Consider the following 19765-nt stretch of genomic DNA (forward strand, 5'->3'; position numbering starts at 1 on the left):
AAACCCCAGTACAACATCAATGGGCTGCTGCCCCCTGGAACCGGTGCCACCATCCAGGGACGTGACTGCTGGAAGTGGGTGAGAAGCCAGTCCTTCGCTGGTGCGCCCATTGGCTCGGTTCCCTCCCCAGACCCGCGGTTTACCCACTGTTTCCTCTCATGTTGGGGGTGGGGGGGAGCTGTGAGTGTGGTTGCGGTGTTCGAGGAGACAGATGAGCGTGATCTGTCCCTTGAGCATGGGGTGAGAGGTGCTGTTTGCCAGAAGGGCTGCTGCTCTGGAGAGGCGACAGCTGGGTGCCGGCTTGCTGTGTGTGGCCAATGCACCACTCCCCAGGCAGGGGCGAGCAGTCGGGGCACCCGGGGCGAGGGGCAGCTCTGCGGGGGGCTGCCGCCTGCCTTGGTCCCTCCTGCTCGGAGAGCTCTGCTGCACAACCGCGTTTCCCAGCTGGGTTCCAGCCATGACTTGTTTTCCAAATGCATCCTCTGCTGATTTGCAACGGGAAAACAAAACAGGCCACACAACAGCCCTTCCAGACAAGGCCCCTGCAGCCTGGACTTGCACTGGCACCTCAGGCAGCAGGTCTGGCGTGATGCTGCAAAAGGGGTAAAAACAGAGCCCTGCCCCGTACACAAGGCGGCACCATATGTCAAAGCAATGGGCCCCAAGCCTGGATGGAGACATGCTCAGCAATTCCCATGGCACCAGGACCACCGGCCCCACCAGTGCTAAGTGCCGGCTGGTGAAAGGGCAGAGGCCAGTCGAAGGCTGGGCCGTGCGACACCCCCCGGCCAGCAGCATCCGGGCAAGCACCCCCACTGCCCAGGAGCTGGAGCCGCGGCAAGAGGCCTTGCTGGCCCTGCTCCGGCAGCGCAGCCCAGCCAGAGGGTCCGGGCGCTGAGCGCCGAGGCCCGAGCGGGATCCGTGCGGCCGCCCTACGCGGGGGGAGGCCGATTCCCTCTGCCTGGTACCAACGCTCCCCCTTGGCCGCAGCGCTGACACCCACGGGGCCGGGGGCTGCAGCCGGTCTCGCCCCAACGCCCGCCATGGGGCTGGGGGCTGTAGGAAATCCTCCCCCTGCTGCTAACTAGCTTATGTCCCCCAGCGCCCCCCGTCTCTCCAGCCCCGGGAAGCGAGAGCCGAGCAGCCCACCCTGGGCTCTGCAGGGCGCTCGCCTTCCCGGCCCTGCCCCAGCACGGGGGGGGCTGCACTGGGGTGGGGGCAAGCCCCATCCTCCCCTGCCCCCAGCAGGCCCCGGGCACTGGGGTGCTGCAGGGCCCCCTGCAGGAGCCTCCTGCGGTCTGGCCCTTTAAGAGTGTGTCAGCCGGGTGACGTCACCTGCAGCCCAGTGTTTACAGCCGGGCTTGTTGCACTCGGAGGACACAAGTATCGCGGGGTCCAGGGGGCTGCGCCGGGGCCGGGGGGCTTGGGGCTCGCGGCCGGGCTGGGCCTGGGCCTGGGGGCTCGCGGCCGGGCTGGGCCTGGGCCTGGGGGCTCGCAGCTGGGGCAGGGGTCACCTGCCAGCCTGGCCAGGGGCGGGAGCTGAGCCCCAGGGGCGCGCGTGACCCAGGCCCAGGAGCTGAGCCCCAGGGCAGCTGCCTGGCCTGGCCTGGCCCGGCCTGGCCCGGCCTGCGCCCGCCTGAGTCAGAGGCGTGCCCTCCCACCGGGCGCTGGCCGGCGCACCAGGAAATGGTCCAGATTGCTCAATGTGGCCAGGTCTAAAGGCTGCTGCCCCGGTGATGCTGGAAGCTGCCCGCGCCCAGCGCCAGCGCCAGCCCCGGGAGAAGCGCCGGGGACCCGGCCATGCTGGCCCTGCGCCTGCCCCTCGTCCTGCTGCTGCTGCTGGCGCCGGCGCTGCCCGAGCCCCCGCCTGCCAAGACCGTCTCCCAGAAGGAGGCCGAGTTTGACAAGGTCTTCTCGGACTGGGTGAACAGCGAGCTGGTGAACATCTACACCTTCAACCGCACCGTGCTGAGGAACAGGGTGAGCGCCGGGCCGGGGTCCCCTGCCTGCCTGGGGCCGCGCAGGGAGGGATGGGGCGCTGCCAAGGGAACGGGGGTGAGGGCTGCGGCCAGCCCCCGACGTGCCGCTCTGCTCCAGCCTGGTCCGGCCCAGCGGCGTGCGGGGGGCAGAGAGCTGCGCTGCGGGTCCAGTCTCTGTGCCCCCCATCGCCCGGGCAGGGGTCCCGGGTTTGCCCCGGGGTAGCATGCCTCTCTCCGTGCCCTCTCCCTCGGTTGCTCAAGTCCCATTTCCCGTTCCCCCGGTTTGCACAACAGGCGGGCTGGGCTGCACACGCTGCAGGGAAGTGACTTGATCCGCCAGGGAGGTTACTGCAGGTCCTTGCCTCGGCTGCTGGGCTGGGTCCCGAGCAACTTGCACAGCCCCTGGCTTCATGGCCGGCGCTGCACCCACCCCTCCCCTGCGCCCAGAGCTGTGGGTCTGGCCTGGCAGGACCTGCTCCCCGCAGGGCTGCTCTGCTCTCCCCCCAGAAGCAGAAAGTGGCTCGCGCTGTCTGCAAACGCAGCAGATTTGTCAGGCAGGGCTGAGTGGCGAGGGAGACGCTCCACCGGGCTCCGGGACTCTGGGGCACAGCGCAGTGGCTAGGGCGGCTGCGGTGCTGGCCGTGCCCTGTCCTGCGGGCTCTTGAGGGCTGTGCCAGGCACCGGTGGCACTCGGAAGGTCACTGGCAACGCAGAGCAGGCCCGTCCCCCGGGAAGCCCCGGCGCCAGGCAGGGGCTTTGTAGCTTGGGGCGGGCGGGGAGCTGGCCTGGTTGCAAGGAGGGCGTGAGCCAGGCCAGCGTCCCCCTTGCCCTGCCCGCAGACCGAGGGCATCCGGGTGTCGGTGAACGTGCTGTCCGAGCTGAAGGACACACCCGTGCTCTTCGTGGTGAGGCAGAAGGAGGCAGTGGTGTCGTTCCAGGTGCCGCTGATCCTGCGGGGCCTGTAAGTACCCCCGTGTCCCACACACGCCAGCACTGCAGTGCGACCCCCGGCCGGTGGGCCCGCGCCGCGGTGCTCTGCCTGGCTGGGCACGAGGCAGCGCTGGCGCAAGGGGTCTGCTTGGGGCAGCTCCATGCCCGGCCCTGTGTCCTCTCCCTGGGCATCCTGCTCGGCTGTGCGGGGTGCTCCCCGAGGTGCTGGGGGGGTGGCGATGGAGCCGCTCCTTTGGGCGGTGGCTGGGGGCTCTGCCGGCGCCCCCGAGTGACAGGCCTGCGTGCCCCCGCTGTGCAGCTACCAGAGGAAGTACATGTACCAGGACGTGAGCCGCACACTGTGCCAGCCCCAGGCCAAGACCGAGTTGGAGACGCAGTTCTTCTACGTGGATGTGTCCACGCTGTCCGTGAGGAACGCGTCCTACCAGCTACGGGCCACCCGCGTGGAGAACTTCGTGCTCAGGTGACAGGCCAGGGAGATGCCCCCGGCCATGCTCTGCCCCGCTCCCCCCCGGCCTCCGCAGCCTCCCGCTTGCCTTGGCAGCCTTCCTGGCAGCCAGCCCCGGACTTGGAGCGAGCCGGCCGGCTCCACTGCCCTTCACCGGCTGGACGCGGGCGTGGGGGCGGTGGGCCACGGCGTCTTGGCCGTGCAGGACGGGGCGCTCTCACTCCCGATTCTGACGCTCTCTCTGCACAGGACGGACGAACGGTTCAGCTTCAACGCCACGGCCGCCCAGCCACAGGTAACGAACGCCCTTCCAGCACCCGGGGCCGTGGCAGGGGGTCGGGGGGGAACGCAGGTGCAGCAACGTGGCCAGGCCCTGGCTCTCTGGCAACCCTGCGGCACTCATGTCCTCACTGGGGGAAGGAGCTGTGCGAGGACCAGGCCCCCATGTCCCTCCAGCCTGGCATCTCGGGCCGGTGCAGCAGCGAGGGGCCAAGGGGCGAGGGTGGGAGCAGGCAGCGCCGCCCTGGCAGTAACGGGCCCTTTCTCCCCCACGCAGTACTTCAAGTATGTGTTCCCAAAGGGGGTGGACTCGGTGATTGTGAAGGTAACCTCAGCCATGGCCTTCCCCTGCTCCGTCATCTCCATCCAGGACATCCTGGTGCGTTGTGGGGGGCAGGTGCTGGGATCCCTTTTTGTGCCCCCTCCCTTGGCCCAGCCGCAGAGGCGCCGGCTGGTCTCTGCCGCTGACTCTGCTCCCTGCCGCCCCCGCAGTGCCCCGTCTACGACCTGGACAACAACGTGGCCTTCATCGGGATGTACCAGACCATGACCAAGAAGGCGGCCATCACCGTGCAGGTAGGGAGCGCCGACTGCTGTCCCACCTGCCGGCACGGCTGTGCTGGCGGCAGTCTGAGAGCCCGGCCACGCCGCGAGCTCCGGTGCCGGGTAACATCCATTAGCAGAGGTCGGAGGTGTTATCGGAGAGACGCGCTCCCCATGGCCTCGCTTGCGCCAGCATGTTGGCCCTTTCCCCACGGCCTGGGCCGTCCACTTTGTCTGCCCCCATTCATGCCCCTGTGGCTTATCCAGTGCCCACGGCACGGGGCACGTGGATCAGCTTTCGTGGCAGCCCTGGTGTCAGCCTGAGCCGCTTGCCCAGAGCCCCCGGCTGCCCCAGGCCGCTCCCGGTGACTCCGCCAGCTGCTCCCGGTGACCCTGCTCTCTCCTTCCCGGGGCGGTGGTGGCAGAGGAAGGATTTCCCCAGCAACAGTTTCTACGTGGTGGTGGTGGTGAAGACGGAGGACGAGGCCTGTGGCGGGGCTCTGCCTTACTACCCCTTCTCCAAAGGTATGGGCAAGGTGGGCTGGGGCGCAGGAGCCAGCTGCTCTCAAGCAGCGTGCTGGCACGGTGACATCCGGCCTTTTGCTCTTCCAGACGAACCCGTAGATCAAGGCAATCGGCAGAAGGCGCTGGAGGTGGTGGTGTCACCTGCTATTACCTGTGAGCGGCGGGCCACGGCAGGGGTGGGACTGGGGCTGCTCCGGGTGAAGCCGTTCTCCTCCGCGGGCTGCCGGCCACGATGCCCGGGCCGCTCGACGCCCTCCCTGCAGGGCGGCAGGATGGCTGCGGGAGCACCTGGGGGCCCACGCAGATCAGGCTCCCCTGGCTGTTGGGGCAGGCCCTGGCCCTGGCAGCTGAGGCTGGGGAGCAGCGCTTGTTTCCGCAGCTGGGAAGGGGGTCTCCACCCTCCGTGGGGTGGCCGTAGCTGGGCCAGGGGCTGGGGCCTTTGTCAGACAGCACGATGGGAGCCCACGGGCACGGTCTGTCCAGAGATCCTGGGGCAGAGCGAGCTGGGCCCAGGGCAGGTGCTGTGCCCCCGGCTGAGCCCCCTCCCTGCTCGCTGTCCCTGCAGCGGAGGCCTACGTTAGCGGCATGCTCTTCTGCCTGGGCATCTTCCTCTCCTTCTACGCGCTGACGCTGCTCATCGCCTGCTGGAAGAGCTGCAGGTGAGTGCCCGCGCGTCGCCCCACCGAGCCCGCTGCAGGCTGCTGCGACGGTGCCGGCGGCTCGGCTCCGTTGGCTGTGAAGCCAGGCCCTGGGCAGCTGCCCCACCCCCAAGTCTTCGTTATTTCTGCTGCCTGGCAGCTGGAGTGCATGGCCCTGCGCTGTCACACGGTGCACGGAGCTGCATGGGGCGGTTGTCCACCAAGGTGGGAATCACCCTCCTGCCTCCATGAGCTAGGGCCTGACGGCAGCCAGCGACCAGAGCCTCCCCGATGGCTACCTGGGCACCATGCCATTAATTCCCTCCCTCCATGAGAGCCCGGTATGGCTGTCTCCACACGGGCCCTGTGAACAGGTCACTCTTGCTGGCATGGGACCTCCCTGGGCAGCCTCCCTTGCAGGGCCAGCGGGGTCTGGGCTGCCAGAGCTGGGGCTGGGGAAGCTGAGAGATGCCCGAGTCCTGCTGGCTGAGGTTTCCTCTGTCTTGCAGACAGCAGCAGAAGAAAGGGCTCCTGGCTGCCCTGGGCTCGCCCAGCACCGACACCGGTAGGGGAACGGCTGGAGCTGCAGGCGCGACTCGGGGAGGGGAGCGTTGGGGATCCTTTGCCTTGTCATCTGCCCTGGAGCTTTCCTGCTGCTCTCTGGACACGCAGGCCCCCCGGGCCCCGGTCTGCACTGGCGGGAATCCGCTCCCCCCGTGACACCTTCCCTGTGGTCGGGACCTTTCCCCCACCAGGGGCTCCAGCGCCGGCTCGCCGCTCAGCTGGCTCTGAGGTGGCCCCCGCTCTCCGGTGCAGAGCCCCGGTCCTGTGTGCATGCCTGCGGGATGGGCCGACTGCCACGCCGGGGCCCGAGCTCCGTGGCCCTGCGGTTCGGGGACGCCGGCTGGGGAAGCGGCAGGGTCACTGACTGCCTGTGTCTGTCTGTCGGTCTGTCTGTCTGTCTCTGTCTCTGTGCCTGCGTCTCTCCTGGGGGAATTTCCCCTCCCAGCATCTTTACTGGGTAAGCCTGGAGCTCCAAGCTGCAACCTCCTCACAGACCATTGAACCCTTCCGGTGCAGGGCGCGTCTGCCCAGCGTGACCCTGCGCAGGTGGCGGTCCCGGGTAGGCAGGGCAGGACCCAGGGGCCAGTCCAGGGCTACGCAGGCTCCTCCCGCTCGGCTTTGCCCGGGTCCTGTCCCAGTGCTTGGCCCCATCCCTGCTCCTCTGGGGTCCCCCACAGGGCTGCCGCCTGCCCCAGCCTCACTCACTCAGAAACCCTCCGGCCCCTGCGCCCCGGGGTGCGTGTGCAGGCTGGCAATGCACGGGCCATCAGCTGCTGACCTGGGGTCGTGCTCTGCCTTGCAGGCCATGCCCGTGCCACCCCCGACTCTCTCCTCGGGCGTCCCTGTGACGGCTACGGCTACGGCTCCTTCGGTGAGTGCTGGCTCTGAGCACCTGGGGCTGATCCACGGCAGGAGCCGGCCTGGGGCTCTTTGATGTCCGCTGTATCGCGGTGAAGCCGCTGGGATCTGGGGGTCGCCGGCGGTCGGCGGCCGTGTTGTCAATGTCCTCCGGGTCCCACGTGAGGGCCCGGAAACGGTCCAGTGTTGCGCCCCGACTGGGCAGGTCCCGGCTGGTCGTCCTCATCGTCGCATGACAGCGTCCAGCATTGGCAACCAGCACCACGGTGACATCAACTAAAACAGTCTGGATCGGGGTTTCTGTTGGCGTCCAGCGCTCGGTGTTGTGTCGGTGGTTCTTTAAAAGGCTAAAAGCTTAAAAGCATAAAAAGCTAAAACCGCTATGGGGCCGCCACTGGGTAGGGCGACCAGCGGCTTAAAAACGCCAATAAGTTACGGGGGACAACAAAAGAGAAAACAGGGTGTGCCCGCGCGGGTCATAGGGTCAAAACGAGCGCTCCCCGGGGGGACACTGAGCAGAGCCCCCCGGACAGCGCCCACGGGCTCGCACTGAGGGAGCTCGCCGGCGGCCACTGCCCAGGGGTGCTCCGCCTGGAGATGTGCGCGAAGCACACCGAGAAAAAACGCCCCGAGGGCGTTCCCGGCCAGAGCCTCCTGCCTGGACCGCCAGAGCGGGCCTGGGAGACCAGGTGGCTGCCTCGGGCTGTGGGGCTCCAGGGCCACGGGTCGGGTCCGTCCCTGACCCTGCGCCCAGTGCCTCCTTCCTCCCCGTCCCTTAGACGGTGCCTGGCAGAGGCAGGGACTCCGGCTGCGGCAGTCTTGTCCTCCTATCCCTGCCCTGCGGGCACCTGCTCCTTCCCACTGCTTGCCAGGAGCCTTGACCCCAGTTCTGCCTGTCCTTCCAGAGAACGGCTCCACCCTGAGCACCGAGGGCATCACGGACAGCACGGGCTCCACGGACGTCTCCTACGCGTACGCAGGTGAGTCGCAGCCCGTGCCCCGCCGGGCTGGGGAGGGTCCAGCTCTGCCAGCCAACCCGACCCCTCTGATGGCGCTGGGCAGAGCTGGGCTTGGCCGGCCTGGAGCATCCTGTCCGTGTCCAGCAGCCCCGAGTGGGACCTGCCTGGCTTTGCTCAAAGGACTTGGCCCGGGGGCGTCTGCCTCAGGGTCTCATCTGCATTCAGACCCACCCATCGCCCTAGTCTGACACCAGACCCCTCCCTGCCCTCCGAGCCCCGCTGCCCTCTGCAAGGCGAAGCTGGGCCTGACCCCCGGGGAGCCAGCGCCGTCCCGATCCCGTCCCAGTAACTCTCACTTTCCTTCAAAGGGCAGGACCCGTTCAAGCGACGCGTCTCCTCCAGCCAGACGAGGCACCTGGCCATTGCGATGGGTAGATGCTGCCACTAAGCAGAGCAGGCTCTAGGGAGCCCCGATCAATCCCCTCTGCCGCGCTGCCCAGCTTCACAGTGCCAGGCAGGCCCGGGCCCAGTGGTGCTCCCCAGCCCAGCTGGGTCAGGCCCCTTTTGGCAGCTCAGCCCTCAGGAGACACTCCAGGGGCTCTCCCTCTGTCCCTCAGCACCTGCCTGGGTCTGAGCTGGTAGTGTGAAGCCTGCAGGACCCCGCCCTCACCCTGCGTTTTCTGAGGGGCCCAGGGTCCCGGTGCGCGCTCACTAGGGGCAGGGAGCGCGGTGGCTCCTGGTGACGATTCACCCCGAGCCTGGCACCAGGCGTGCGCCGGGGAGCAGGCCCTGCATGGGGTCGGGGGCTGTGGCGCTGCTCCCTTCAGCAGGCAGCTGCCTGTGCTCTTGGCTTTGGTCCTGGCACGCCATCGAGCGCCCCTCAGAAAGCGTGAGGCACCCGCATGACACCCACCAAGCGCCCACGTCCCACCTGGGACCTGCCAGGGGCAACGTCTCGCACCTGGACCAAAATGACCCCCAATCGGCAGGGAATGCACCGCTGGGGCTTTGATTGCCCTGGCATGCACGTTCAGCTCAGTGCACTGGCGATACTCGGCACGAGGGGCGAGAAGGACGGTGGGACCCCAGCGAGCTGCCCACGGTGCTGGGGGGATTCTCTTGCCCAGGGCAGAGCAGCCACCCCAGGTGCCCACGGGTCCCTTTGCACTGACCTGTGCCCCCCCCAAATGAGCAGGGGCATGTTCGGAGCTGTGATTGGCTCGATCGGATTGATTTGGGCTGTGCTGCGGGGGCTGCGGCACCGTGGCCCCAGGTGACGCTGCTGCCCCTCTCACCATGCAGAGCGGTCGCTGGACAACATGGCCGGCCGGCCTCGCCTGGACTCACTCAGCTCCGTGGAGGAGGACGACTACGACACGCTGGCCGACATCGACTCCGACAAGAACGTCATCCGCACCAAGGTCTGCGGGGCAGGGGCAGGGGCAGTGCTGCGGGTGGGGACGGTGGCTCTGGGGCGGTGCTTGGGAACAAGGGGTGCCGGCCAGGCCAGGGCTAAGGCTGCTGGCAGATGGGCTCTGCCCTGGGTGCCTGCCTGACCTTGGGGTGCCCTGTCCTACCCACCCCTGCATTCTCTGTGCCGGCCCCGCTGACCCATCTCTCCCCCCAGAAATACCTGTCCGTGGCAGACCTGGCCCGAAAGGACAAGCGCGTGCTGCGGAAGAAGTACCAGATCTACTTCTGGTGAGCTGGGGAAGAGTGTAGAGGTGTAGGGGGCACCGGCACTCAGAGCCCTGCCCAGCCCTGCACTGGCAGGAGGTCGGCCTGAGGCCCGCGTCGGCTGCCCCGGGCGCTGGCTTCTCTGCAGCACAAGCACTGCACTGCATTGCCCCAGTCCGTGGGAGTGCCACGCTGCGTTGCCCCGGCCCCGTGTGCGGGGAGGTGCCGCCAGCGCTCGCCCAGCTCACGGTGCCTCTTGCAGGAACATCGCCACCATCGCCGTGTTCTACGCCCTCCCGGTCATTCAGCTGGTCATCACCTACCAGACGGTATGTGCAGCCCCGGCCTCACTCTGCACTGCCCAGCCGGTGCCTGGGGGATGCCCACGCCCCGAGTCCTGCCCTGCAGCCTCCTCAGAGGACTGGGCTGGTGCCGGGCTCTGCCTGCCCAGTGCTGCCAAGGGCTGTGTGAATCTGCAGCCCAGGCTCCCCGCTCCACTGGCTGCCAATCCACGGACCCACAAGGGAACCGTCCCCTTCCACAGTCCCTGGATGGAGCCCCCCAGGCCCTGGGCAGCCCGGGCTCTGCCCCCTGCTTATCCCCCCATGCTCTCTCTGCTCCCGGGTCCAGGTGGTGAACGTTACGGGCAATCAGGACATTTGCTACTACAACTTCCTCTGCGCCCACCCGCTGGGCAACCTCAGGTAGGAGCCAGCACTGAGCCAGGGCAGTGCCCTGCAGGCATGGTCCCTGGCCACAGCACCCCTCAGGCTCCCTGCTGCAGCTGGACACAGCTGGCTGAGGGCTACGGGGCAGGATGGCCCCATAGCAGCAGCTGGAGCTACGGGACAGCAGAGGGGAGGGTGGCAGCGGGGCCTGGACGCAGGGCAGTGCTCCCCCGGGCAGTGCCAGCAGGGGATGGGTGGGTCCATCCCCAGCCACCCCCGGGCAGCTGTGATCTGGGGGTGGAGGAGTCTGTGCCGCGGGTGCTGGGGCACTGATGCAGATGGGCCCGCTCCCTGCCAGCGCCTTCAACAACATCCTGAGCAACCTGGGCTACATCCTGCTGGGCCTGCTCTTCCTGCTCATTATCCTGCAGCGGGAGATCCACTACAACCGGGCGCTGATGCGCAGCGACACTAATGCCCTGGTGAGAGGCGCCCCTGCGGCATTGGCAGGAGCAGACCCCGGGGCCTGGGATGGGGGGAGCCATGGGAGGGCTTGCCCGGGGTGCCGGCCAGTCTGGGTGCTGCGACCCAGGTTGGGGTTGGGGGTGGCTGAGCCCCTGAGCATGCCTGGCAGGGACCTGCTGGGCCCTGTCCACCTGTCTGTCTGCCTGAGCATCCCGTCCTTCCCTTGCTGCAGGAGTGTGGCATCCCCAAGCACTTTGGGCTCTTCTATGCCATGGGCACGGCGCTGATGATGGAGGGGCTGCTCAGCGCCTGCTACCACGTCTGCCCCAACTACACCAACTTCCAGTTTGGTGAGTGCCAGCCCTCTCCAAGCTGTGGTCCCACACCCCGCTGCCCAGCTCCCTCCGACCCAGGGCCGGCGGCGACCGGCTGCAGACGACCCGCAGCCTCAGCGCGTTGCTGCCGCGGCTCAGCCAACCCCTCCTGTTGCAGACACCTCCTTCATGTACATGATTGCGGGGCTCTGCATGCTGAAGCTGTACCAGAAGCGCCACCCTGACATCAATGCCAGCGCCTACAGCGCCTACGCCTGCCTGGCCGTCGTCATCTTCTTCTCCGTCCTCGGGGTGGTGAGTGCTGGGCTCACCCGTCCCCAGGGGAGCTGGGGCCCTGCAAGCCCCTGTGAGCATGTGGCAGGCCCCTGGTCCCACTAGCAGCATCCGTGGGGGTGGCGAGGTGCTGCCCGATGTTACTTAAGCCCCTCTGTGCTGCACCTTGGTCCTGTTGGTGTGGTGCAAATCCCATCGGCCCTGTCACCAAGGGGCCAAGCTCTGCATAGTCCATGGGAGCCAGCAGGGCTCTGGGTGGGCTTTGGACTCCACACAGTCCCCTCCCAAGCATCGGACCTTGGGAAACCTGGTGCTGGGGCTGATGGCTTCGCTAGGCCTGGGCACCAAGCTCCATCCAGCTGTGCTCATCACCCTCCCGCCGGCAGGTCTTTGGCAGAGGGAACATGGTGTTCTGGATCGTCTTCTCCGTCATCCACATCTTTGCCACCCTGCTGCTGAGCACGCAGCTCTACTACATGGGCCGCTGGAAGCTGGGTGAGGGCCCGGCTGGGGCTGGGGCTGGGGCTGGGCGGGGAGGGAGGGCTGGCATCAGGATGGCCCAGACGTCCAGCTGGGTCCTGGTGCCCTCCCAGTGTCCCCAGCTGTGCTCACTTGCAGCTCCAGCCACACACGTCACCGGCAGAGCCTTTAGCTGACCTCACGTGTGGCCGACATGGCCCTGCCTGGCCCCTGGGGCACGGGGTCTGGGTCCAGGCACTGAGGTGTATTGCAGGGGAAGGGTTGGGAGCACTGCTCTCCCAGGCACCCTCCTTGGGGCATCAGCTCCACCTCCCTCCCCTCGCCCAGGGCACCAGCTCTGCTTGCGCCCATGCTGGCTCTCTCTGCAGACTCGGGGATCCCACGCAGGATCGTGCACGTGATGTACACGGATTGCATCCGCCAGTGCAGTGGGCCCATGTACGTGGTGAGTGCCGACGCCTGCCCCTCACCTTGCTGCTCTCCACGGCACATCCACGGAGCGGAGGGGCTGTGCCCCCAGAGCCAGCCCTGAGCCTGCCCGTCCCATGGATCTGCTGTCTTGGGGCCTCGTGCTCTGAGCCGGGCAGCCGGGGCGGATGGCTGCCCAAGCCCACACCCCTGCCCCGCCAGTCCCTGCGCCCCAAGCCGACACAGTTCTGGGCAGGGTTTGTGCTGGAGCCGGGGCCTTAGCTCTGAGCTCCAGAGCTGGCATGTTGGCGCCTTCATTGCTGCTCCCTGCTTCGTGTCTCGGACGTGCCAGAGGCCCCCCAGGGCTTGGGGCCATGGGAACCGTGTGCCCAAGCCCTGCCACAGGCCTTCCCATCTGTCCATCCGTCTGTCCGCAGGATCGGATGGTGCTGCTGGTCATGGGCAATATCATCAACTGGTCCCTGTAAGTCCACGGTGCTGGGTGAAGGGAGGGAAGGGCCGGTGAGTCACCCTGGTGCAGAGCTCGCTGAGGGGGTGGGCACCGGGAAAACTGCTCCCCCAGGCCAGAGCCGTGTGCTCCTCTGGTGCAGGCCTAGGCCCAGACTGGTCTCCCAAGCTGCGGCGGTGGCTGCAGCAGGGGTCGTGGGGGCAGGGATGGTGCTGCCCCCCAGGTGGGCACTGCCCAGGCCTGCCTGACCCCGTCTTGCCCACAGCGCTGCCTACGGCCTCATCATCCACCCCAACGACTTCGCCTCCTACCTGCTGGCCATCGGCATCTGCAACCTGCTGCTCTACTTCGCCTTCTACATCATCATGAAGGTGCGGGTGGGACCCTGCTCTGCCCCTGCCCTGGCACCCCGCAGCTGGGCTGTCCAGACCCACTGGAGCCCCCCGGTGCTGACGGCAGTTGTGGCCCAGGGTGGGCGACGGGATGATACTAGGCAGGCCCCAGGTGGCCTCTGTTGAGAGCCTGGACCAAGAGCCTGCTGCAGCCAGGGCCCCTGCACCCTCTTGCCCTCCATCCATGCAGTCAGGGGGCAGGGAGCCCCCTGCCCCAGGGGCTGTGTGGCTGTGGCCTCCCCGGAGCCCCCACTTCTTCCCAGCGCATGCAGGGAAGCTCCCCGAGCCAGGCACCGTCCCGCTCAGTGCCATCTCCCCCCAGCTCCGGAGCGGGGAACGCATCAAGCTCATCCCGCTGCTCTGCATCGTCTGCACCTCCGTGGTCTGGGGCTTCGCCCTCTTCTTCTTCTTCCAGGGTCTCAGCACCTGGCAGGTAAGCGGGGCGCGGCGGGGCTCCTTGGGGCCAGGCCAGGGCCGCTCCCCAGGCTAGAAGGGCCGTCATGGTCGCGGTCGGGGGGTGACCAGCTGGCTCCGCCTGTGCCCCTGCAGCAGACCCCGGCTGAGTCGCGGGAGCACAACAGGGACTGCATCCTGCTGGACTTCTTCGACGACCACGACATCTGGCACTTCCTCTCCTCCATCGCCATGTTCGGCTCCTTCCTGGTGGGTGCCCCAGCACCGCACCGGCAGGGCGGGGTGGGACGGCCAGCGTCTCTGCTGCCTCGCTCACCCCAGGGCCGGACTCTGCCCAGGGCTCTGGGGGTGCTGACCCCACACCGGCCCTGCCTGACTGCTGCCGTCTCCGTGCAGGTGTTGCTGACCCTGGATGATGACCTCGACTGCGTCCAGCGTGATAAAATCTACGTCTTCTAGGCTCCTGGCCGCAGGCCCTGGCACGTCCAGCACCTCCCGGGCAGCTGTGGTTGGCAGGGAGGCTGCAGCACTGCCCTAGGCTTGGGGACTCTCTTCGGGGCGGCTCCGTGCTGCCCATCCCTGCTGCGTTAGAGAGCGCTCCCCTCGATCCTGCCCGCAACCTGAGCCAGCCCCGGTGCGGCGGCAGGTGCAGATGGGGCTGGGGCCAGAGGGGCTTTGTAGAGGCACCTGCCCCTTGCCCCTGGGGGGGGGGTCGCACTGGAGCCGTGGGGCCCGCGACATCACCCGGGAGGCGGCCGGTTCTTGGCGCAGCAGCTGGCAGGCTCCAGCCGCACAGCCGGGCTCCGGGGCAGAAGCGGGAGCAGCGTCTGCCAGTCTGCGGCGGTGCCCTGGACTTGTCTGCACAGGAGGGAAACCCGCTGTGTCCTCTGCAGCTCCCGCATATGAGGGCAGAGCTCCCCCTCCCCAAACTCGGGGTGCAGCCCCGCCTCTGCACATGCGGGTCCTGCCTGCCGGCCCCCGTGCCCAGGCAGAGCTGAGCGGACGGCCTCCGGTCAGGCCGACAAGCCACAGAGACGGCACAAGGCCAGGCACGGCCCCCTCCCGCGTCTCCACTCATGGCACTCCGCGGGCAGCGTCCGGCCCGGCCCCGGTCTTCGCTCCCTGCCTCGTGGCTCTGGGGCTGGGCTGTCCGTGCTCCCGGACACGCGACTTGCCACGGTGCTGCTGTTGCTGCTATCGTCCCCGCGGCGGCGTGGCCTCTCCCGACGGACACGTGCCACTCTGGGGCAGCCAGCCCATGTGCCAACAACATTCCTTTACCCCCTGCCCCAGGTGCTGCCACAGCCCCTGTCCGGTTGAAGAAACACATGGTGCATGACTTTCAGTGCCTATCTCTGGGGTGGGTGTCCCGTCCTGTCCCCCCTGCCGCCCAGGACTGCACGGCGCCTTCGGCTCCTGCTGACACGTGTGGGGCGAGGCGAGTGTCCGTGCCTCTGCCCCCGCTGCCCCCCACCCACCCCAGGCGGGGGGCGTTTACACGGCAGGGTCCGACCCGGTGCCTCACTGCAGAGGGGGTTTTGTTGCAAGCTTCAAATTCGAATCCGATCCAGGGCTCCTCGTGCCCGGCTCGGCGGTGCTGCCCGGGGCGAGTCACGGCGAAGCGCCCTCCTCCATGCTGCCAGGGAGGTGCAGATGGGCCCCTGGGGGCTCCCGACCCCGGACTGCACAGGCCAAGGCGTGCAGGGGCGCAGGGCTTGTGCTCCCCGCGCTGCTGTGGGTTTTGCTAGTGGAGGACAAGCATTAAATGCCGTGTTGATCTGCACTTTACCCACTTGTCTGCTGCCTTGTTCCCCATGGGGGGGTTTGGGTGGCCAGGCCCCCTCCCCTTGTCCATGGCACCAGCCCCTCTGGGGTCTGTTGGGGCTCCAGGCCCTGGTTTGGCAGGGGCAGGGGCATCTCCCACTCTGCAAGGAGCTCCTGCCCCAGCACTCAGAGGGCATCTGTCCATTCCCCCCACACACCCCAGAGGCACAGCACCAGCCCTGCCACAGGCCGCTGGGCGCCCCCGGGCTCAGCTCCCCCTTGCAAGAGCCTGCTCCGTTGCCTGACCTTGGGCCCTGCCTCGGGGCTGCAGAAGTCCACCTCGCTGGCCCCATCCACAGCTGCTTGGGGCTCAGGGCGTCCAGCCAGGCCTGAGCTGGGCGACTGCTGCTCCCCTGACCGGATGCCAGGAGCAGAGCCTGGCACGGCAGCTCCCTCGGGTCCAGGGCACGAGGCGCCACTGCCCGCTTGCCTCTGCACCGCTGCAGCCCCCACCCTCAGCCCAGGGCAGGGTTTGGGGCAGCAGCAAGGACCCTCGTGGGGTGACTGCCCACTGCAGCCAGGCCACTGCCCAGCACGGAGGGACCCGTAGGGTCAAGGCCGCCGCAGCCATGCCCCAGCCCTGATGCCCAGAGCACAAGCAGGAGGGGAGATCCGGCAGCCCCCGAGCACTAGCAGAGCAACCCCAGCCCTTTCCCCCTGCTCTAGGCTCCAGCAATGTACTCCTGCCCCCAGGCCCTGGAGGGTAGGAGGAGGGCACCTTATTATTAATTGCCCTCATCTCCCTCACACCTGCTCCCTGCCTCCACCCACTGGCTCCCAGCACCAACATGCATCACTCACTGGCCTCAATTAGCTCCAATTAGCTGCTCCCAGCAGCGCCATCCCCAGCTCCAGGCACCCAAGTGCAGCCCTTATAACAACGCACCCACGAGCTGTCCGCCTCCCCACAGCAGCTGGAGATGCTGCTGGAAAACCGGGTAGTGAAGGCGCAGCCACATGACTGATTTCTAGTTCTAGACCAGGAAAGGCAGAGCATCGTATCTCAGCTGGCAACGGGGAGGGGGGAAGCTCTGGGCACCAGTGCAGGGCACAGGTGCAGATGCAGGGCACGGATACCGATATAGATTCCAGGTACATGAGCACAGGCTGCTGCTGTCTTGCCCAGGGGCACAGGCGGGTCCTGGAGGACCCCAACGTGCTCTGCAGACGTATGCTCGCCCAGAGCAGCACAGTCCCTTGGAAAATGTCTGCAGCAGCTCTGGCCCATGGCTTAGGAAGTGGGCAGAGGTGCAGGGAGATGGGCGGTGGGGTTGCCCCAATTGAAATGTGCCCAGGATCGTGGGGACCAGCCCTGCTCGTGGGTCTAGCCCGGTGTTTCTCACTTTTTATATCTGGAGTGTTGTGGCACTCCAGACACTCACAGCCCCTTGGAAAATGCCAGCCCTTCATTTTCATTTAAAAAAAATTATTTTTTGACTACAGAAAAATAACAGAGCCGTTTGCCTGTTGCAAAGAGCGCAGAGACCACAAGTCTGGATTTCTCTGAAATCTCTGGGTTCCTCTTGTAGATCGTGTCTGCAAACCAAGCAGTGCTAACATGGTCTGGTGCCTGGGGCACCCCTGAAAGCTCTCGAGGGATCACGGTGCTGCAGCACCCCGGGAGGAGCGTGGGGGGTGGGAGGTGCCGCGTGAGGCCACGAGGAGCAGGGCAAGGGCTGGGCAGTGCATGCAGCCGCCTCTGCTCTGCTCGAAGCAGCAGTGGGCAGGAGAGGAGGGCGGCTGGCTCTCTGCGGGGGAGCCCCGGGGCGCGGCTGCCCTGTTCTGCACAAGCTCATGCCACGTGCAAGGAAGGGGCCTTCGCTGGGCTCTGCTCTGTGCCTGGCCCACGGAGCCCGAGCCCTGCGGTGGGGGCCAGGATGGGGCTGGCCTGTGTGCAGAACGTGCCATGTACACTTGTGCCCCATGGCAGGACTGCTCACGTTGGGGTGTATTTTATTTAGCTGTGAGCTTTGAATCTCAGCATCTGAGAGCCATGGGGCTGGCAAGGTCACATCCATCCCAAGCCCTGCCCGTGGCAGGATCAGCCCTGTCTGAACCAGCCCAGGCAAACCCACTGCCCGACCTCGTAGCAAAAGAAGTTACCCCCGACACAGCACAGACCCAAGCCTGGCACAGGGAAAGCAGGGGGACCGTGGTGCCCAACATCCTGCTGCTGGCAAAGGTTGTTAAAATACACTTGAGAGATGGTGGGTAGAGGCTGTGCCCCCTGCTACAGATGAAGGCAAAATCCCCCTGTCCGAAGCAATTTGGCCAGGGTCAAATCCCTTCCTGACCCCAAATGTGGCATTGGGCTGATCTGAGCGCCTTGCTCCAGGGATTTCTATGCCAGCCTCCAAATCCTTCATAAACAGCGTAAGCAGCGCCGGGCTCGGGACTGACCCCCTGGGACGCCACTCAAAGCCTTCTGCCATTCCCACGTAGATCCTTTTCTCCTTGAATTGCCCTTTGCTTGCAGTTCTCCAGCCAGTCGTTTGTCCACCTTACGGTACCTTTGCCCAGCCCACATTTCTCCCTCTGCTTTTGGGGCTCTGTCCAAAGCCTTGCTGAAGTCCAGATCCACGATTTCCACAGCCTTCCCTCTACTCCATCCAGCCTGTTCGGCACTGTTTGTTGTGGGTAAATCCAGGCTGGCTGCTCGCAAGGGTCTTTTGTTACCTGGATTACGGGGGACTTGCAGCTTGGCTACTGATAAACGAGGCAGCAGACAGGTCTAGAGCCCGGCCTTCCGCTGCCTGCACCTCCAACACAGACACAAGCGGTCGTCCCAAAGTCCATCGGCCACGCGTGACAGCACAGCACAGGCAACACGGACCTGTACCGCGGGGGAGACTCGGGAGGGGGGAAGCCGGCACGCAGGCTGGCAGCGCGTCTTCTCCAAGTTTCCCTCCAGCCCACACCCCTCATTTACAGAAGGGCCCCCCACTGCCAAAAGGATGTAGACAAGTTGGGGAGAGTCCAGCCAAGGGCAATGAAAATGGTGGGGGGGCTGGGGGACAGGACTGGTGAGGAGAGGCCAGGGGAACGGGGCTGATTCAGTCTGGAGAAGAGGAGACTGAGGGGGAGTGAACAGCAGCCTCCACCTCCCTGCCGGGGGCTGCACAGAGGATGGGGCTGGGCTGGTCTCAGCGGGGACAGAGGACAGGACAAGGAGCAGTGGGCTCCAGCTGCAGCAAGGGAGGTTGAGGTTGGACGTTAGGTAAAACTTTCTCATGAGGATGGCAGTGAAGCACCGGACCAGGATCCCCAGAGCCGTGGCGCAGTCTCCATCCTTGGAGGTTTTGAAGACCTGGCTAGACGAAGCCTTGGCTGGGATGATGGAGTTGGGGCTGGTGCTGCTCTGAGCGGGGGTTGGACTGGATGTGACCTCCTGAGGTCATGTCAACCCTCATTTTCTGTGATTCTAGTCTAAATATTCTAATAAATGTTCTCCAATTGGTTTAATTAAATCTTTGTTTCACTGAAACTCTGGGGATTGGACTGAGCCAGATCTCTTGTGGACGTGGAAGGTGTTAATGAGTTGGAACTTATGTCCTTGGGAAAGTAACAAGGAGGCTTTCTTGTCTCCTTTCCTTTGCAGCGCAGTTCAGCGCTGGCTCGTCTCTTCTTTACCTTCATTTGGGGCCTTCTCCGACAGAGCTGATCGGTTTTTACAACTCATCCAAGAATCTATTATACCAAAACAGCATCTAATACAGTTAGTTACCTCAATCCCTGCTACTTGTACTTTGAGACAAAGCTATGCTGTGCTATATGTGGATTATTTAATATGTGGTCGTACTGCATAATGTCTCCTTTCATTGGCTCTGTCTGCTCGTATCCCATGACCGGTTGAGCTGGACACGCTGACGCTCCCTTTGCTTTGCTGCCCAGGCTGGTTGTCACGTCGGCAAAGGGTCTCTACAGTCACTCGGGAACAGGCGTGGGGGCCTTCTGCTCAGCTGCGTGGTGCAGCTTGGCCTCGGCCCCTCAAACGGCCAGGCTGGCGGCACCCTCCTCCTCCTCCAGCTGCTTGCAAAGGGACTTCTTCAGAGCAGGCTCCAGTCGCTTCCTGGGTGTCTCCGCTCCGCTCCCCGGATCCTCCCTTTTGCGTCACGCTCCTGCCCAGCTGGAACTGCCTTCAGGACAGGGGGGTGGGGGGGTCTCTTGGCCTGCAGCTTCCAGCCCACCCCTCCCAGCACAGCTCTACCCCACATCCCCCAGCCGGGGGGTTCGACCCCAGTGCCTGGGCGGTCCCTGAAATGCTCCCCAGCCCATTGAGCTCCGAAGAGCCAGGTGCCAGGGGGTGGGTATGGGGTGCGCCGTGCGGCCGTTCCCCGGGGCTCCAGGCACTGGGCTGTGCCGGGGGCAGACGCTCGCCACTGGGTGTCAGCCTCACTCCACGTGCATGCTCTGGCCTTCCTTCTGCATCTCTCCAGCCTCCTGTCCGGAGCCCTCACACGGCCCCAGCACCCCATTTACTGCTTACAGGCAGAATCGGGCCCGTGCTGCACATGGCGCGGGAGGGATGGGGCAGACAGCAGCCCGGACCTGGCACAGCCATCGGCATGGGGCAGCTGGCGCGGTCAGGAGGGCGTCCTCACCCCAGGGCCAAGCCC

The 19765-nt window shown here is 66.1% G+C and overlaps 1 protein-coding gene across 2 annotated transcripts; it reads left to right on the forward strand.

Annotated features, from left to right (window-relative positions):
- Positions 1-1360: 1360 nt before the first annotated feature.
- On the forward strand, positions 1361-15113 carry SIDT2 (SID1 transmembrane family member 2). Of its 2 annotated transcripts, XM_090027438.1 has the most exons (27): positions 1361-1980; positions 2819-2940; positions 3229-3393; positions 3628-3673; positions 3935-4036; positions 4150-4233; positions 4626-4725; positions 4813-4878; positions 5291-5384; positions 5873-5928; positions 6373-6384; positions 6730-6798; positions 7691-7765; positions 9047-9165; positions 9372-9445; positions 9684-9750; positions 10052-10125; positions 10448-10571; positions 10787-10904; positions 11047-11183; positions 11549-11657; positions 12011-12087; positions 12488-12534; positions 12785-12890; positions 13234-13344; positions 13461-13574; positions 13722-15113. In XM_090027438.1, the coding sequence occupies exons 1-27, from the start codon at positions 1801-1803 to the stop codon at positions 13782-13784; spliced, it is 2511 nt and encodes an 836-aa protein (XP_089883564.1). In that variant the 5' UTR covers positions 1361-1800; the 3' UTR covers positions 13785-15113. The 2 variants fall into 2 exon arrangements, with proteins under 2 accessions (XP_089883564.1, XP_089883565.1); XM_090027439.1 differs by lacking the exon at positions 6373-6384.
- The last annotated feature ends 4652 nt before the right edge of the window (positions 15114-19765 follow it).

The sequence above is a fragment of the Crocodylus siamensis genome, chromosome 14, assembly GCF_052110815.1.
Source record: "Crocodylus siamensis isolate JL-2025a chromosome 14, ASM5211081v1, whole genome shotgun sequence".
Lineage (NCBI taxonomy): Eukaryota > Metazoa > Chordata > Crocodylia > Crocodylidae > Crocodylus > Crocodylus siamensis.